We start from the raw sequence: 20,472 nt of genomic DNA on the forward strand, positions 1-20,472 counted from the left end.
GGACGGCCTTAATTTGAATTTAGTTCTAGCATCATTTATAACCACTAAAATTTCACAATATCTCATCTTAGAGCTTTATATATCTCAATAAATCCTCTCTAGGGCACTTAGTTACCAAGTTATTTAGTCCACATATTCAGTATTTCCTCATATGGGTATCCTTTTGCCAATCTTACCAAGCATGGTAACATTGGCAAAAGTATATGATGTTAACCCACCTTTAGACTTTGTCAAAAAGCTTGATGTCCTTTTGTGGCCCACACACAGTATTTCAAGTGTATATTTTGCTCATTTTATGAAAGTCCCAAATACAAAAGCTATTAGAATCTACAGTACTTAGTACCATGTGTGAGTTAAAGACTGAGAAGACAGAAGATACTTGTTAACATTAGACTTGAATTTATGTAGAATGTAATTTTTGAGAAACTGATGTAAAGGAAGGTTGTTCCAGAAAAAAAGATGTAGAAGAGATAAATGAGGAAGAGAAAAGTTAGAAGTTGGTAGTGAATGGATGCTGATTGCTTGCAGCATGTGTTTGGACTGGTTCAGAAGAGTGGGGGTAGGGGGGGGATTACAGATGCCAAATGAAGAGAACAATGAATGTGGAAATATCTACAGAAAAGGCATGCAGTAGAAACTGGGTGTCAATGAGACAGAGGGTGGAAAGACTTTATACGAAATGGATCATTAATTAATTTTTTGCCTGCTCTGTTTTGAATTGAGCCAAGAAGCTTGAGGAAGGATGCACCACCTAAGATATAGGAATAATATTCTATGGTAATTTTGCAATTAATTGGTAAGGTGGTTTTTTAGCATTAGCATTAGCATTAGTAGAGGCATTTGATGCAAGAAAGCAAGCTTATGCAGCATCAGCCAAAAAAAAAAAAAAAAAAAACCCCACTTCCACTTCACCCCTCTGTTCGTTCAAAATACCTGTCCAGCTGAGCCTTAAACTTATTTAGGCTATCAACCTCCACCACAAGGGATGGCAGTCTGTTCCACCAACCAACCACTCGCTGGCTAAAGGCAAATTTCCGCACGTCTATCCTACATCTGTCTTTCCTCAATTTGAATTTATGCCCTCTCAGGTGATTTTACTGAGCTAGAGGAAGAATCCCATCAGCATTGAGCATGCTTAAACCATTCAAGGCTTTATACACCTCTATCAGATCACCTCGCTGGTGCCTAGTCTCCAGACACTGTAATTTGCAAAACTTAAGCCTTTCTTCGTAAGAGCACCCCTTTGTTCCATTCACTAATCTTGTTGCCCTTCTCTGTACTTGTTCCAGCAGCTCTACATCCTTCTTGAAATGAGGCCTCCAGACCTGTATACAGTACTCTAGGTGTGGCCTGACCATTGCCTTATACAATGGAATAATCACCTCCTTATCCCTGCTGGAAAAATTCCTGTATATCATTGACAATACTCCATGAGCTACTCTTGCAGCCCGTCTGCACTGCTCAGAGAACTTCATATCTGCCTGCACAATCACCCCCAAGTCCCTTTCATTCTCTACCACTGTCAGTGTAGTATCACAGAGTTGATACGTTGCTCTGGGGTTGCTGTTTCCCATGTGTAGTACTTTACATTTGTCAATGTTAAACTTCATTTGCCACCTCTCAGCCCATCTGCTCAACCTTTCCAGATCCTGTTGCAGCAGCATAGTGTCAGTAGTGTCCTTGACAACCCTGCCAACCTTTGTATCATCTGCAAACTTGGACATTAAGCTTGATATACCATCATCAATATCATTTATAAATACAGAAAACAATAATGGACCCAACACTGAGCCCTGAGGGACTCCACTAATAACATTAGTCCACGATGAGCAGTGTCCATTGATTACCACTCTCTGTCTTCTCCCCCTCAACCACCCCTTTATCCATAGCAGCAATTTGCCTCCAATGTCACACTGCTCCAATTTGTGTAGCAGTCTTCCATGTGCAACAGTATCAAAAGCCTTTCTACGATCCAAGTATATAATATCAAAGTTATTCCCTGCATCCAGTTCTTTTGTGACTGCATCATAGTATCCAATCAAGTTGGTCAGGCAAGACTTCCCCTTAACAAAACCATGCTGTGTCTGAGCTATAACTGAAGTCTTGTCTAAATGATCCTGCAGTGCTTATTTAACCAGTGCCTCCATTAATTTTCCTGGAACAGAAGTTAAGCTCACAGGTCTATAATTACTTGTGTCAGCCTTTGATCCTCCTTTGTGAATTGGGGTCACATTTGCACATTTCCAGTCTATGGGTACCTCCCCTGAGTCCAAGGAAGCTCTCATAATTATGGCTAAGGGTTTGCTTACTTCCTTTGCTGCCTCCTTTAATATAACTGGATAGATCCCATCCACCCCGGGTGCCTTTCTTGTGTTTATCTTCAACAGTTTCTCCTCCACTTTACTCCCAGTTATTTCAAGATTCTGTAGTTTACTGCTAGAGTTGAATACACCTCTGGCATTCCCCTTGCTGAATAACTCCTCATGTGTGAATGTCGATGCAAAATATTCATTTAGTTTGTTAGCTACCTGAGCAGGATCATCAACAGTTGACCCATCAATATCAAGTGGACCAATCTGATTCATCCCCTTCCTTCTAGAGTTTACATAAGTAAAGAACTCTTTGCTGTTTTTCTTTGCATCCCTTGCCAAGGATTTCTCGTAATCTGCCTTTGCCTGCCTAACCTCCTTTGTAACTTGGTTGCATATCAACTTGTATCTATCATAGGCTTCTGTGTCATGTGTTAATTTGTAAGTATCCCATGCATTTTTCTTCTCTGCCATATGCCTCATTAGTTCATCTGACATCCATTTTGGCCTAAACCTTGAACAATATTTCTTAGTTGGTATGTAAAGCCTAGTAGCTTCCAAGATAAGTTCTTTGAATGCTTCCCATTTTGAATTTGCTGTTGGTAACATCATCAGTTGGTCCCACTGTATAGAATTTAAATACTGTCTCAGTCCATCGTAGTCGCCTTTACGGAAGCAATAACCCTTCCCTTTACCCCCAATGGTAGTTACCTCTTTCAGTAAATCCCACTTCAGCACACTGTGATCACTGCCACCTAGTGGTTCATTTATCTGCAGATTCTTAATGCATGAAGAATCACTGCTGATAATCAAATCAAGAGTATTACTCCCTCTAGTTGCCTCCCGAACATGCTGATGTAGAAAACAATCATCCAATAAATCCACAAAAGCCCTGCTAGTGTGTGAGTAACCAGCCCCCAAATTCCAGTCAATATCTGGGAAATTAAAATCTCCCATTATAATACTCTCTGATTTACTGGCCCACTCTATTTCCCTGTACAGTTCCTTATTATATTCATCAGAGTCATTAGGCCTATAGCACACTCCTACTCTCAATTTTGATCTCCCAATGCTTATGTCACACCAAACTGACTCAACACTGCACTGTCCAGCGATGTCGACTGGCTTCACTTCTTTGGTTTTTATGTGTTTCTTAACTAATAGCATAACCTCTCCCCCTTCCTATCCTGTCTATCCTTTCTGTAGACGTTGTACTCCCCAAATTGCAGTTCTGCATCCCTTATATCTGTGTGACACCACGTCTCTGATATCCCAACAATATCTGCCTTTGATGTTTTGAGCAATACCTCAAATTCATCAAATTTATTTACTAAACTCCTGGCATTGGTGTACAAGCAAGTATACCTGCACCTGTTTCTATTCTTAGCTACCCTAACACAACCCATGTGTTTACTTGTACCGCAATGGCTCCCAGCAGTCTCTGAAATACCATGCATCTTGTTTTTCAGGCTTCTGCTCATTCTAATAGAAGCAGTGCAAGAATCTCTTTCACCTCTGCCAGTGGCTACTGTCAATCTATTGGTCTTTGTCTCCCCCCAAGCTAGCAGTTTTCCGACCCACCTAACACTGTCTCGATAGCATCAGCAAATATTCTTGCACCCTTTCTATTTAAGTGTATCCCATCCCTGTAGAAGCAATCTCTGCTGTTAACAAGTACAGTCCAGGCTGAAAAAAATTCTACCCCTTGAGCCTTGCACAATCTTTCCAGGGCCGAATTGATCGACAAGGCTCTCATCATATACTCCCTTCTATCGTGTCTGGGCAGAATTGCAGACACTTTCAAATTCAACCCTAATTCTCGGCTTTTGTTCAACAGTGACCTGTACTTGTTAAGTAATTCTGCCGGTCTCCTACTCTTAATATTATTAGTGCCAACGTGTACAACTATATCACCTTTTGTGCCCTTAAAAGATGATATTCGCTCTACAACGTCATCAACCTTTGCCCCTGGCAGACATACCCTGGTCCTGTTCCACCTATCTTTTTTACAAAGCATGTTCCCCGTTTCCCTGACAATAGAGTCACCAACAACTACTAGTTCCTTCGGGACCAGCGCATTCTGCCTTGGGGGGTTGTCTCTGTGTCATGCGATGCCCAAGTGCAAGCTCTGGCGTTGATGTGGGCAGCTGAGAGCTTGATGGGCCCCTCAATTTAGTTTCTTCGAGGGCATCCACCCTGTCCTTCAAGCTCTCATATAGGCCCACAAGAACGCCGAGTTGTTGCCTGATATCGATACACTCCTTGCATCGCGCACACACAAAGACATCCCCCTTGGCAGTATCATGTCCCGTACCCGATTGCTCTGCAAACATCAAGCAAACAGTGCATTTTATAAGGCTGTGAGTCAGAGGACAACTGCCCCCCTCAGTTCTGCTTTGAGCCACAGCGCTTCCATTAGCTTGAGCCTTTTGCTTTGCTGCTCTGGTCTGAGTCATGATTCTATTAATTTATTAATTAATTATAATTAATTATGTTAAATATAATTAATTATATTACGTTTGTAATCTAAGTCGTTATATGTATTTATTTAAACGTACAATTTAACTGCTAACGAAGTTCAACTAACGCTATCTAGTACGGCATACAACTATCGTATCACAATGGCGGGAAAATTACGAACGGTAGCAGAGTTGAAACACGTGGAAACCTTTACCGATACTTTTATGCAATTACAAGGCCGAGTAAAGAATAAATACACCAAGTTAATCAGAAAATCACAAAATAATGTTATACTACTAAATTTAAATCAAAAGTTTTAGAAAAACAATAATTTCAAATCAATAAATAAGAAAAATCCACTTAGCGGCTTGGAACACAACCGTCTCTAGGTTTCACAATCGCCTTACACAACGGAATTATGATTACCCTTATACAATAAAATAAATCAATAGAAAACCAGGCACCTTTTATGCCACGCCTGTCTGCAGTGTATTGAGAACTTCAGTTATTTTAAGATTCTTATACTTCAAGAACAAAACCTTACATTTTGCAGCATGAAAACACAGTTGCTACTTATTTTACCATCACAAAAGTAGGCATAGTCTCCCTACACCCCTGGGAAGGGATAGTTACTTTTCCTTTGCTCCCAGTTATCTCTGTTTTCAATTTTTCTTCAGAATGGACATCTCTCTCTCTCTCTCTCTCTCATCTCCATTCCCCTTCCCCAACAACGAAACAAAAGTTGCTCAGGAATCAAATATAGATCCTTGTGTTATGATCCATATCGCACAGGTGAAGATCCTACCACAAGGATTTACAACAGAGTTGAAGCCAATCAGATGTGAATTACTAATTCAAGTAAAGAGATTGGAAAGAACAGCAATTACATCAGTGCAGTCAGCCAACAGCAAGAAGGTAGCATATTACTTTTGGATATGTGAAGATCAATTTTTTATGCCAGAAGGACTGATTCATCAGTCACTATTTGGACATTTTATTTGATTCTTCCTCATTTTCTTTGCTAACTTAACTTGTAATTTATTATTTTAATATTTCCCACCACTGGTTGGTTTGGTTTGGATTTTATTGGCGCATTAGCAACTAAGGCTATAATGTGCCAAGACCAGGTAATATATAAAAATATAAGCTCTCAATGACCTAATTAGTTAGGCCACCATGTCAAGATATATAATAACAAATATATAAAAAATAAATCAATAAAGAAATAACAATAACATATAAATTTTAAATACAAGTAAAAACTTTTATTGATTTAAAATAGCTAAAAACAGCAGACACATGGTCATTGTCGTATAAAATCTGACTGAGTGTATAAGGCTCAGTCAGCTGGTTAAAAGCGGTAAAACTTATATTGCTAAAAACTGGACTGTCAATTAAAATGTGTCTGATGGATAAAATTGTGCCACAGGACGCATACATAGGAGTATCATCAGCCCTCAGCAAATATGAATGAATCAAATGACTATCTTATGCGGATCCGGTAAAGAACAACTTCCTCTTTACGATTCCTGCGCAGACTAGACTGCCACGGTTCAATTACAGGCTTTATTCGTAGTCTGTCTATTCCAAGAATCCTGCCATTGGGAGTGTATCTTTTGGTGTATTATTTGCCTGTAGTTCCCACCACTGAAGAAGGTACCAAGACACTAACCATTAACATGTTATTGTTGTTATTTTGGTTTTTAGGAGCATTAGCAACTAAGGCCATATTGCTCCGGGGATATGCGATGGTCATTTCCTGACCTTTCCGCATCCTCCGTATTTGGTTGTCACGGGCTCGAACCCCAGTCTGATCAAGAAGCGTGTGCTACGCACTGCTGCTCCTGCCCATCTGGCTACAGAGGCGTCCCATTAACATGTAGTTAAATTAAATGTAACTTTATCTTAATTTTCAGTCTCATCATATCCATCCTAATGTTCATATGTAGAGAAGTATCTTGTTCCACAACAGCAAAAATATGAATTAATTTCAGGAAAGGGCTTATTTCTTTTTTTTTTTTATGCACTTTGCAAATAAATAATACAGTACACTACAATTTTTTTGAGTAGCAATGATTTGACACTATAAAACTTCTACTGCTTCACCTACTTCTTTATCATTAATAACACCAAGAATTACTGAAAACGTGTATCAAAAAAAATTTAATGAAAATGAGGCACAGTCACTGATGAAATTTGTGCTACCCCAGCATTTATAAGAACGTTGTTTTTCAGTGGTAACTTGTGCACCATGCAGCTCATATGCAACAATAAAATACTTCCTTACTGAACAAAAGAGCACAATCTTCTACTCTTATTTTAGACCCTTTATGACCTTGGCAGTAGAAATGTTTATGATTAAGTCAAAATCATCTTTCATTGGTCTGTTATGGTAATCAACTTCCAAAATGGAAGTGGAAGATTTGAAAATGCTGCAGAACGTTTGCACACAACATTCTTCAACATATCTAGAAATAATTCTGGAGACCTAGGAGTAATTGTACAGTCCAACAAGTTCTCTGAGCAGTGCATATAGGCTGCTAGGACAGCTCATGGGGTTCTGTCAATGATATACAGAAATTTTGTATTTCTGTATTAAGCATATCCATGCTTATCATGTCGTATAAACCCAATGGTGAGGCTGCATCTTGAGTATTGCATATACACTGTGTTGCCACTTTATTAGGTACACCTACCTAGTAGCATGTTGAGCCTTTAAAACAGCCTGAATTCGTCTAGGCATGGATTGAACAAGATGCTGAAAACGTTGTGTAGGAATGGAGTACCATGCAGACATCAGTGTGTCACGCAGTTCCTTCAGATTCAACAGAGGTGTAGGCCTGCAGTGAACAGCCCTTTTCAGCTCATCCCAAATATGTTCAATAGGATTGAGATCCATGGACTGAGCGGCCCACTGCAGCAAAATAAAAGTCATTGTCATGTTTCTGGAACCATTCCATAGTGATTTGGGCTTTGTGCACCGGCGCATTATCCTGCTGGAAGTAACCATCTGACTGAGGACAAACTGTCAACATGAACGGATGCACTTGGTCAGCAACAATGTTTAGGTACGATGTGGCATTCAGACGTGAATCTATGGGTATCAATGGACCCAACGTGTGCCACAAAAACATTCCCCACACCATAACACTGACCCCCACCACCTTGCACAGTAGTCGTCAGACATGACAGGTCCATGGATTCATGTTGTTTTTGCCAAATTCTGAACCTTCCATCAACATGATGCACCAGGAACTTCGACTCGTCAGACCAAGCAACTGTTTTCCAATCCTCGATAGTCCAGCGCTGGCATTGCTGTGCCCACAGGAGGCATGCTCTCTTGTTCTTCATTGATAACAAAGGTACGTGATGTAGCCATTGGCTGTTGTAGCCCATGCATGACAAAATGCGACTAGTGATCCGTTGCAATATTTTGTTCTGCGCACCAAGGTTGTATTCTGACATGATGTGAGAACAGAATTCATTGTGGCCCGTATGTTTGCTTGCACAATTCTAGCCATCCTCCTCTGACCTCTCTCTCTCTCTCTCTCTCTCTCATCAACAAACAATTTTCTTCCACAGGAGTGCAATTAAGACATTCTCGATACAGCCTTGAAACTGTGGTGCTTAAAAAGTTCAGGAGAACTGCCGTTTCAGAAATGCTTTGTCCAGCACGTCTTGCACCTACTACCATGCCACATTCAAGGTCCGTTAGATCACTCCTTTTCCCCATTCTTGCTACGGTTTGTACACTTAAATGATGCTAGAAAGGTTGTTCTGCTGTATTTATATCCACAACTGTGGTCATGTGACTTGCAACATTGTTGTTATTTGGTTTTTAGAAGCATTAGCAACTAAGGCCATATTGTTCCAGGGATATGCGGTGGTTATTCCCTGACCTTTCCGCATCCTCCGTATTTGGTGATCACGGGCTCGAACCAGCAATGTTGTGGGACAAACCATTTGTGTGCACAGAAGGGGTGTACCTAATAAAGTGGCAACATAATGTAGGTCTGGAAGACTCACTTTAGGAAGGATGTAGATCTGTTAGACTGGGTGCAGAGAAGAGCGAAAAAATTAGTCCAGGTCACAAAAGGGTACTCTGACCGTGAACGACTTTGATTATTTTGCAAATTGCAATGCTTGAAAACTAAACACCTGAGAAGAAATCTGATTGAGATGTTTAAGGCTTTGAATGGAGTGAGTAAACTAAATGCTATTACTCTTTCTTAGAAAATGTTGTTGTCGTAGGGATTTATTAGGCACATCGGCAACTATGGCCATAGTGCGCCATTAGAAAATGTACATTGGAACATAGTAGTAGTAGTAGTGGCATGTGATGCAAGAAAGCACATGCATGAGCTTATGCAGCATCAGCCAAAAAAAAAAAAAAAAAAAAACACACCATTTCCTCCAAATGCCTGTCCAGTTCCTCCTTAAATTTATTCAACCTATCAACTTCCACAACGACAGATGGAAGTTTGTTCCAGCAATTCACCACCCACTAGCTAAAGGCAAATTTCCGCACATCAATTCTACATCTGTCCTTTCTTAATTTGAATTTCTGCCCCCTTAGGTTCATAATCTGAACAAGTGGAAGGATCCCATCAGAATAGAATTCAGCGTGCTCAACCCATTCAAGGCCTTATACACCTCAATCAGATCACCGTGCAGGTGCCTAGTCTCCAGCCACTGCAATTTGCAGAACTTAAGCCTCTCTTGGTAAGAGGATCCCTTCATTCCCCTCACCAATCTTGTTGCCCTTCTCTGTACATGCTCAAGCAAATCTACATCCTTCCTAAAATGAGGCCTCCAGACCTGTACACAGTACTCAAGGCGTGGCCTGACCATTGCCTTATACAGAAGGACAATCACCTCCTTTTCTCTGCTAGCAAAATTCCTATATATCATTGACAAAACCCCATGACCTGCCCTGGCAGCCTGTCTGCGTTGCTCAGTTGGTACTTTTCTCTCGGGTTACTTCACCCATATGCAGTACTTTGCATTTGTCAAGGTTAAACTTCAGTTGCCACTTCTTAACCCATCTGCCCAAATTATCTAGATCTTGTTGCAGTAGCACACTGGCATTACTGTCATTAACAACCCTGCCAACCTTTGTATCATCTGCAAACTTCGACACTAAGCCTGATATACCTTCATCAATATCATTGATAAATATACAAAACAACAGTGGACCCAACACCGAACCATGTGGAACTCCACTAATAACATTAGTCCACGAAGAGCAGTAACCATTGATTACCACCCTCTATGTCTTCTCACACTTAACCATCCTTTTATCCATTGTAGCAACTTACCCTTAATACCATTCTGCTCCAATTTATACAATAGTCTTCCATGCGCAATAGTGTCAAAAGCTTTCCTGAAATCCAAATATATGATAGCAAAATATTTTTTGCATCCAGTTCTGTTGTAACCACATCATAATAACCAATCAAATTTGTCAGACAAGACTTTCCCTTAACAAACCCATGCTGTGTCTGAATTATTGCTGCAGTCTTGTCTAGATGATCCTGCAATGCATTTTTAACCAGTGACTCCATTATTTTACCCAGAACAGAAATTAAACTAACTGGTCTGTAATTACTCGTGTCACCCTTCGATCCCCCTTTATGAATTGGGGATACATTTGCACATCTCCAGTCCATGGGAACCTCCCCTGAGTCCAAGGATGCTCTCATAATTATGGCTAAGGGTTTGCTTAGTTGCTTTGCCACCTCCTTTAATATAACTGGATAGATCCCATCCACCCTAGGTGCTTTTCTTATGTTTAACTTCAACAATTTCTCCTCCACTTTGCTCTCAGCAAATTTATGTTTGCAAATTTATACTTGCAAACATAAATTGGAAATGGATGGATACAGGATAGATGTGTTAAAATTTGCTTACAGCCAGCACGCAAATGACTGTTAGAATAAACTTCCATCTGGTGTTAGGGTAGTGGATAATTTAAATAAATTTAAGGAAGAAGTAGACAAATTATTAGAGGAGATGGGTTGAGTTGGATAGTGGTTTTTTTGGCTAATGCTACATAAGCTTCTTTCCTTGCATCATGTGCTACTACTAATACTAAATACTAATAACCTCAGCACGCAGATGTGAGGAACATTGAATCCAAGAGCTATGTTTGGATTTTCAAATGTTAACATCATAAAAAAAAACAAAAAAATTCCTTTATTCAAGTCAGGAGAGAGAAACATAAATAGAGTTTTCATGTGAGTTAGAATAACATGTTATCAGCCTATTAGGCCTGTTTACAATTTCTTTCACCAGAAGTCTGCAATTCAGAAGGTTTTTTTTTTTTTTTTGAAAGGGGGGAATCATTAATTTTCCACCTTTCTGGCTAAAGTGATGACTAAAAAAATGGCACATTTTTTTAGTCATCACTACCTCCTCTTCCCTACCCATACAATTTTACTAATAATGCTTGCTGTTTCGCTTTTTTCAGAATTATATTTTTTTGCTATTTCACTGTCAGAAAACATATTTTCTGACAGAGATGAACAATGCACCTGCATGAGCAACTCAGAGGAGGAGGATTGTTTTATGATAAATGATACAAATTCAGTACATATGATATCATCGTCACTATGAAATGCTAAATCTAATTTTGTTGTATTCTTTTCAAAGCAATACATACTGCTTATTTGTTTGCAATTATCTGATTATGTCACATTCCCCACGACTTGAAATTGAAAAATCGAGTCTACATACAGTAGACTTGATTTTTCATAAAGTAAATGTGTTACCTTCTCAGATTGTACAATACATGGAAAATCTTGTACACATGTCTTCTGAAATTTTGTCATATTTCTTTGATATTTTACTGAAAGACATTGTAAATTTGCTTTACCATAATAAGCAGAAAAATAAGCAGAATTTTTCGAAAAATTCAGATTTAGTATAGTTTTACTATTTTTTTGTAAATACAGTAAAACTGCCTCTATCTTTACCTTTTTGATAAAGAAAGAGGTTATGTTATTGCAAAAAAGACAGAGGAAAACTGTTATGAATCAGGTTTCAATAGCAAGACAGAGATGGAGTCAAATTGAGTCAAAAAGATGGATTCTCCATCACAAACTCAGAGAGTTAGCAGCTATGTATCTTATAAATATTTTAGCATAGCTCATTAAAAAAAAAACGCAAAAGTAAAAAGGATTTTACAAATGAAGTTTTCTTTTCCTGAAAAAAAAAAAACACACACACACACACACACACAAAAAAAACAATAAAATTCTGTCTTACCTTTTCTCTGAACATAACCACGCCAATGTTTCTGAACAACTAAGGACATAGCATTCATTAAAAGTTTTCGTTGATCTTCTAAGGGCTCATGGATACATCCTCTTAAAAATATCTAATGTGTAAAGAAGAAAAAAAAGTGAAAGCTGATTAAACACAGAGCATTTCTAACAACGATTACAGTAAATCCCACCAAAATTGATTTACAAGCCTGAAAATATTACTCGTTGAATGGCAATGTTTAAGAGAAGCTGTAGTCCTGGGGTAGTTTATGTGTTTTGTTACAAGATCAGATCAGTACACTACCACAACAAATGTGCAGCTCATTGCTAACTGTGGTGCTGGCATATCAAGTGCCGTAAACAATTATACGAATATTAACTCTTCTGGCCACCTTAGGGTTGTATCAGAATATTAGATTACTGACAGTGATAAAATATATTTTATTATTAATATGTTTTATATATAAGGATGAGTCATTAATTTGGCAGAATACTGAATAGAAATATAAAGACCATCTGATTACAGAGTTTTTGGCTATTCATAAGACCATTTTTTAAGGATATTATTAATTGAGGCCTTGAGAGATTCCTGCCTTTTTAATGCATGATTTTATAATTGACATTATACATTATACAATTTTAATGATATAAATCTCATATATTTTATCTATGAGATAACTATATATTTATAGCTGCAGAAATTTCGATCAGCTTGGCCTGCACTTGTAGGTAGAAGGAATCTGTTTTGTAGAGATGGGATACATTTAAACAAAGGTGGTGGAAGAGTTTTTCCCAGTATTATTGAGGATACCTTAAAGGTTCAGGGAAACTGCTAGTATGGGGGGACAAGGTAATATAGATACATGTTCATCTGAAAATAATGGTCAAAGTAACACTTGCACATACCTCAAGAGTTCTTGTTTGTTACCGCAACAGAACGTATTAGCAAGATGTTCTGAGGGCAGAAATGTTTCAAATGAGTGGGCAGCCAATGCCAGGGAAGCAAGCTTAAATAACTTTAAGGGGTGTGTCAGGGTAGTTAGCTATACAAGAACACTAAGTCTTAATTGTTTATACAGTAACGTCAGAAGTGTTGTCAATAAAATGAGTGAATTCGAACTGCTGGTTAGGACAATTAATGCTGACATAATGGGGCTTACGGAAACATGGTGCCACCCGGAGATAGGGGCTGATGAGTTTCAGTATGGTATGTATAATGTATTTAGGAAGAGTAGGGTTTGTTTGTTTGTTTGTTTGTTTGTTTGTTTGGTTTGTTTGTTTGTTTGGTTTTTAGGAGCATTAGTAACTAAGGCCATATTGCTCCGGAGATATGCGGTGGTAATTCCCTGACCTTTCCGCATCCTCCTTATTTGGTGGTCACGGGCTCGAACCCCTGTCTAATCAAGAAGCGTGTGCTACGCACTGCAACTCCTACCCACCTGGCTACGGAGGCGGAAGAGTAGGGAAAATAGAAGGGTTGGTGGTGTCATGTTTCTTATCAAAAGCAGTCTGAGCTCAATGAAAGCTTTTCCAGATTCACGTTTCACATGCTAGTATAGAATCTTATTCCTTTTCTCTTATTATTATTATGATTTTTATTGTTATTATTTTTTTTATTCGTATTATTTATTTTTTTTTGTTATTTTATTTTATTTTTATTCGTATTATTTATTTTTTTTGTTATTTTATTTTATTTTTATTCGTATTATTTATTTTTTTTTTGATTTTTTATTTTATTTTATTTTATTATTATTATTTTTTTGGCTGGTGCAGCATAAGCCATAGGATTCCTTGCATCATGTGGTCATTGCTAATACTAATACTCATCTCATAGATAAAAATACTACTACAACAAGTATTTATTATTTTATATTATTGAATTGCGTAATTTTATAAAACCACTGATAAGTTCAATTTTAAGTCAGCAATGTGTGTCCAATTATGGAAGATAACTTTCTTTTGGTTGGGCAGATCACGAATAAATGAAATAAAAAAAAAAAATTATGTGTATTGCAGTGTAAAGTAAAACAATATAATTTATAATACAGAAACAATAATTACTGTATTCATATCAAAGGTGCAACTAGAGGTGGGAAGCAAAGCAACTGCCTAAGCACGGTTTGAAAGGAGACATATGTAAAGGCACAGTACAATACACAAAGTTTGCATGAGTTGAGAAGGGGCCTTACCTAGCTGTGCTTCTGATTCGTACAACAGACTCCAATTCTATATTCTTCCACAGAAGTTATGTTCCACACAAGTATGACTTAAAAAATTTCTGCAACTAGTAAAGGTCCTACTATATTAATCCAGCTTCCTTTTCCTATTACTTTAATAGTGTGGTTACAATTGTATAATAAATAAAATTACTATATTTTAAATTTGTTAATTAAAGATAAGGATCAAAACTTATGCCCATCACTTATTCTCACCACATCATATACCACATTAAAATACCAAACAAAGGTTATACAAATAAAGGAAATACAATTAAGGCCTGCAAATTACATCATATGGACCTAAATATATATATTTTTTTAACAACAACTGATGATATAACAAATCTTATTAAGTTTATAAGTAGTGTGCAATTAAAAGGCATGTGGTGCTGTAAAAAAAAGTCCCTTCTTGTAGGAATGAAATTCTTTATTCCTCATTCCACTTTAAGATTTCTTCTTTTATCTAAACCATGATATATAGTTATCTAAAAGATATGCTGAAGCTGTGCAGCAGAATATGGCATATCACAAATGTTTCCATTCTTGTATCCAAACTTCCAGCTTCATTTTCTGCCTATCCTAAATTAACTTACAACAGCTGAAAACAATTTATTAATAAATTCTAGGTTGATTGTGAAAAGGCTAGGAGTAGGAAACTTATTTCTTGGAGGTAACCAGACACATAACTAGTTGAATAAGCATTTGAGCAATCTGGATTGAGAGAGAGAGAGAGAGAGAGAGAGAGAGAGAGAGAGAGAGAGAGAGAGAGAGAGAGAGAGAGATTGAGTGAGTGAGTCTGAACAGGTCTGTCAACAGTCAATGAATAGGTGGATAGCATTCATCTGTTTAACATCATCTGAGTGCAAGGTTATATCTTGTCTACTGACCTTGAAATAATTAAGATGGAAATAAATAGTAGTGCCCTGTATAACCTCCTCCAGGAATATGGAGTTTGGCAGGAATATGTCTTGTTAGCAACAATTAACTGAAGGGATCTGAGAACATTACAGGACATTATTCTTTATAAGATAGAATTGATTTAAAAGCATTGTCGTTGTTGTTATTTGGTTTTTAGAAGCATTAACAACTAAGGCCATATTGTTCCGGGGATATGCGATGGTCATTCCCTGACTTTGCCGCATCCTCTGTATTTGGTGGTCACGGGTTCGAACCCCGGTCTAATCAAGAAGTGTGTGCTACACACTGCTGCTCCTGCCCACCTGGCTACGGAGGCACTATGAAAAGCATTGAGAACCTCTCACAGTATGAGATGACAGGTGTAGATGGAAGGGGGACAAACATGTATGCATATGCACACATGAGTGCACTTCTATGCATCATAAATTTTTAATATTTAACACCTGATGAATATAAACAAAAGGCAAATGCAATATACCTTAGTCAAACCAATCTGCCATTCCATGTTAGGATACCCAAGAGAATTTAATATTTGAGATACAGCTTTTGGTGGATCATCTGTTAATTTTATTCCCTTTGCTAAGCATCGATACCTCTGCAAGAACTCGAGAAAAGGCGTGTGGACAGGAAAACCCTAAGTTGAAATAGATAAAATTATAAGAGTTTCAAAACATAGAATCACTTTAAAATCAATATAGAATATATAATATGGGTCAGGTAATTTTTTTTTACAAACAAATCAAAAAAAAGTCAACAATTCTAGCAAAAATTATAAAATTAATGCATGTGATGGCATATTACTATTCTTACATTACTGGAATTGAATGCTTCAGTCTCTTAATGTTTTCTAAAAACATTAAGAGACTGAAGAAGTATGCATTTCGTTTTATAGTTTTTTTTGTTTTTTTTTCCCGAGTATTCAAATTTTTTCTAATACAGTAAAAACAGGTCTCATACTGTTAGCAGATTTTATCCACATTTCATATTTTTCATTCTCCAAAGTAATAAATGAATGAAATCACAAAAAAGTTCAATTAAAGTATGATATCTTTTCAAGGTGATTGTTTACTATATACACATATATATTAATGATCGTGCAGTTTATGGATTTCCCCTTATGTATCATTATTCAGTTTCTAATCTTGAATTAACTCTCAAAAAAGAGTTAATTCAAAAAAAAAAAAAAAAAAAGAGTCAATTCTCTGAGAGTTAATTCAAAAAAGTTGAATTAACTCTCACTACCACTTAGAATAATATCTAGTGGGCACATAGTAGCATTTTAACAACCAAATATTACAAAAAAAAATTAATTAAAATATCTGCTATAATTATGTTAGTGTAAATTTTAGCATTCCTTCTGTTTTGATCTAAATCACAGATTTTTTTTTTAATTGGAGAAGTACATGCAAAAAATTTCTTCCCTGATGAAAATCTCTAACAACTCCACATAGCAGATGCACATTATGAGAAGAGTTCATATAAAGGAGCAAACAGTCAAGAGTTCATAACAGATTTTTAATAGAACTAACGAACTTCACTGATTTTATTAAAGTATGATTTAGAATGGGGACTCATTTTTCTTGTGATCAGCATTTCTGGATCAGTGATACAAACTGTTTGCAAATCTTCTGTGACTATTTTTTTTTTTAATTCATGCCACAAGTTCTGTTGTTGTTATTTGGTTTTTAGGAGCATTAGCAACTGAGGTCATATTGCTCCGGGGATATGCAGTGGTCATTCCCTGACCTTTCCGCATCCTCCGCATTTGGTGGTCACGGGCTCGAACCCCGGTCTAATGAAGAAGCATGTGCTATGGTCTACTGCTCCTGCCCACCTGGCTACGGAGGCGCCACCACAAGTTCTGAGTCCTGACATGGCAGTGGTTCTAGCAATGTATACAAAGGGCATGAAAAGGTAGGAGGGTTACCCTGTTAGTTAAGAAATACATAAAACCTAAGGAAGTGCATCCAGTTGACATGGGTGGACAGTGCAAGGTTGAGTCAGTTTGGGGTGACATAAGCACTGGGAAAGGGAAAATGAGAGTAGGAGTGCATTATAGGCTTAATGAATCTGATGAGTATAATGAGCAATTGTGCAGAGAAATAGAGGGGGACCAGTAATTTTAACAGTCATCCAATAAATTTTTGTGAATTTATTAGATGACTGTTTTCTACAGCAACATGTTCGAGAGACAACCAGAGGGAGTAATACTCTTGATCTGATTATCACCAATGATTAATCATGCATTAAGAATTTGCAGATAAAGGAACAGCTGGGTTACAGTGATCACAATGTAATGATGTGGGAATTACTTAAAAATGTAACTACCATCAAGGATAAAGGGAAGGGCTTTTGCTTTCTTAAAGGTGACTACAGAAGTCTAAGACAGTTTTTAAATTCTGTACAGTGGGATCAACTGATGATGTTACCAATGTTGAATTCTAAATGGGAAGCCTTCAAGGAATTAATCTTGGAAGCTACTAGGCTTTTCATACCAACTAAGAAATACTGTTCAAGATTTAGACCTAAATGGATGTCAAATGAACTAATGAGGATCGTGGCAGGGAAGTAACAATGTGTGGGATGCATATAAATTATCAGGTGACACAGAAGCCTATGGCAGGTATAAGCTAGTCTGTAATCAAGTAACAAAGGAGGTTAGGCAAGTGAAGGCTGATTACAAGAAATCCTTGGCAAAGGATGCAAAGGAAAAACAACAAAGATTCCTTTACTTATATAAACTCTAGAAGGAAGGATGTTGTTTGTTATTTGGAGCATTAGCAACTAATGCCATATTGCTCTGGGGATATGCGGTGGTCATTCCTTGATCTTTCCGCATCCTCCGTATTTGGTGGTGACGGGCTTGAACCCCGGTCTAATCAAGAAGCGTGTGCAACGCACTGCTGCTCCTTCCCACCTGGCTACGGAGGCACCCCTAGAAGGAAGGGGATGAATAAGATTGGTCCACTTGATATTGGTGGTTCATTTGTTGATGATCCTGCTCAGATAGATGACAAACTGAATGAGTATTTTGCATCTACATTCACACATGAGGAATTCTGTAAGGAAGGGAAGGACAAAAGTTTGCTAAACAGTAACAGAGAGCTAAAAGATTTTGTAATAACGGAGAGCTAAGTGGAAGAGAAATTGATGAAGTTAAACATAAAAAAAGACACCTGGTGTGGATGGAATCTATCCAGTTATATTGAAGGAGGCAGTGAGGGAAGTAAGCAAACCCTTAGCCATAATTATGAGAGCATCAAAGGGTGATGCAAATAATTATAGACCTGTTAGTTTAACTTCTGTTCCGGGGAAAATAATGGAGTCACTAGTTAAAGAAGTGATGCAGGATCACCTAGACAAGACTGCAGTAATAGTTCAGACACAACATGGGTTTGTTAAGGGGAAGTTTTGTCTAACCAATTTGATTGGAAACTATGATGCGGTCACAAAGGAAATGGATGCAAAAAATAATTTTGATATTATATACCTTGGATTTCAGGAAAGCTTTTGATACTGTTGCACACGAAAGGCTGCTATTCAAATTGGAGTGTTATGGCATTAAGGACAAGTTGCTGCAATGGATAAAGGGATGGTTGAGTGGGAGATGGCAGAGAGTGGTAATAAATGGACACTGCTCCACATGGGCTAATGTTATTAGTGGAGTTCCTCAGGGTTCGGTGCTGGATGCATTGTTATTTTGTGTATTTATCAATGATGTCGATAAAGGTATATCAGGCATAATGTGCACATTTGCAGATGATACAAAGGTTGGCAGGGTTGTTAATGATAGTAAAGACAGTATGCTACTGCAACAGGATCTAGAAAAGTTAGACAGATGGGCTGAGAACTGGCAACTGGAGTTTAACATTGACAAATGCAAAGTACTGCATATGGGTAGCAGTAACCCAAGAGAAATGTACTAACTGTGTACCACACAGGTACACAGTTAGTACGTTAGTGCTACACTCAGGGAGATGGAGAATGAAAAAGACCTGGGGGTTATTGTGCAGTCAGATATGAAGTTCTCTGAGCAGTGCAAACGGGCTGCTAGAGCAGGTCATGGAGTTTTGTCAATGATATACAAGAATTTTGCTAGCAGAGACAAGGAGGTGATTATACATTTGTATAAGGCAACAGTCAGTCCACATCTTCAGTACCACGTACAGGCCTGGAGGACTCATTTTAGGAAGAATGTAGAGTTGCTAGAACGAGTACAGAGAAGGGCAACAAGATTGGTGAGAGGAACAAGGGCGTGCTCTTACCAAGAGTGGCTTAAATTCTGCAAGTTGCAGCATCTCAAGGTAATCTGATTGAGGTGTACAAGGCCTTGAATGGTTTGAGCAGGCTCAATGCTGATGGGATACTTCTGCTTGCTCAGATTAAGAACCTGAGGGGGACATAGATTCAAACTGAGGAAAGACAGTTGTAGAATGGATGTGCGGAAGTTTGCCTTTAGCCAGTGGGTAGTTGATTGCTGGAACAGACTTCCATCTGTTGTTGTTGGAGTTGATAGCTTAAATAAATTTAAGGCTGAATGGGAAGTTTTTGTTTTTTTTTTCTTTTTCTGGCTGATGTTGTATAAGCTTGCTTTCTTGCATCATACGCCTCAACTAATGCTAAAACATTATCTACCTAGATAATACCTCTTTGAATCTTTTTTTTTGTATTTTCCAATATAATCCCATTGACTTCAATGCACCTATTACATTTCATCTTTAAAGAGGCTATTCCTCTCCAAAATAAAGCTTTCTTTTGAGGCCTCACTCTAAAAAGAACCTTTCTTTTGGGAAATGTCAAGGGAACAGCAGCTTTAGGTTCACCAATATATATGTGTGTGTGTGTATATATATATATTGGACCCCTCATGAGAGACTCACCTTGACGTGGTGAGGGGACTTGTATGCTTTAATGATACAAAGAGCTATACCAGTGGTAATTTAATTACCAGCAGGGCCTCCTAAGCAGGACAGGTTTGAGTTGAGGAACCAGACAAAGAATCCAATTGTATGAATACAAGAATGGTTATCATGACTAATAACGGCATTACTGCGGTGTAAAAAGGAACGAGAAGCTATCACACTATTTTCCCCAGGTCATCATCTAGCAATGATGGACAAAAACAGTTTCGGCCCTCAGTCCCTGGCAACCCTTGAATGGGAAGATGGTGCTAAGTCTTCAGGTGTTCGTCACTTAGAATTGGGACATGGAATGTGAGGAGTTTGTGTGAAGTAGGAAAACTTGATAATTTAGCTCAAGAAATGAACAGACTTAAAATTTATATTCTTGATAGTTAGTGAG

The 20,472-nt window shown here is 37.9% G+C and overlaps 1 protein-coding gene across 4 annotated transcripts in view; it reads right to left on the bottom strand.

Annotated features, from left to right (window-relative positions):
- Positions 1 to 20,472, bottom strand: part of Myo81F (unconventional myosin 81F) — a 326,469-nt gene that overhangs the window by 150,243 nt on the left and 155,754 nt on the right. For all 4 annotated transcript variants that reach the window (XM_090376766.1, XM_090376764.1, XM_090376763.1 and 1 more), the window contains 2 exons: positions 15,650 to 15,805; positions 12,036 to 12,147 (listed from right to left, as the gene is read on the bottom strand). In XM_090376766.1, the coding sequence (XP_090232892.1) occupies positions 12,036 to 12,147; positions 15,650 to 15,805 (268 nt within the window). The remainder of the gene's footprint in view (positions 1 to 12,035; positions 12,148 to 15,649; positions 15,806 to 20,472) is intronic.

Source organism: Mastigoproctus giganteus, chromosome 6 (assembly GCF_048544385.1).
Source record: "Mastigoproctus giganteus isolate SK-2022 chromosome 6, ASM4854438v1, whole genome shotgun sequence".
Lineage (NCBI taxonomy): Eukaryota > Metazoa > Arthropoda > Arachnida > Uropygi > Thelyphonidae > Mastigoproctus > Mastigoproctus giganteus.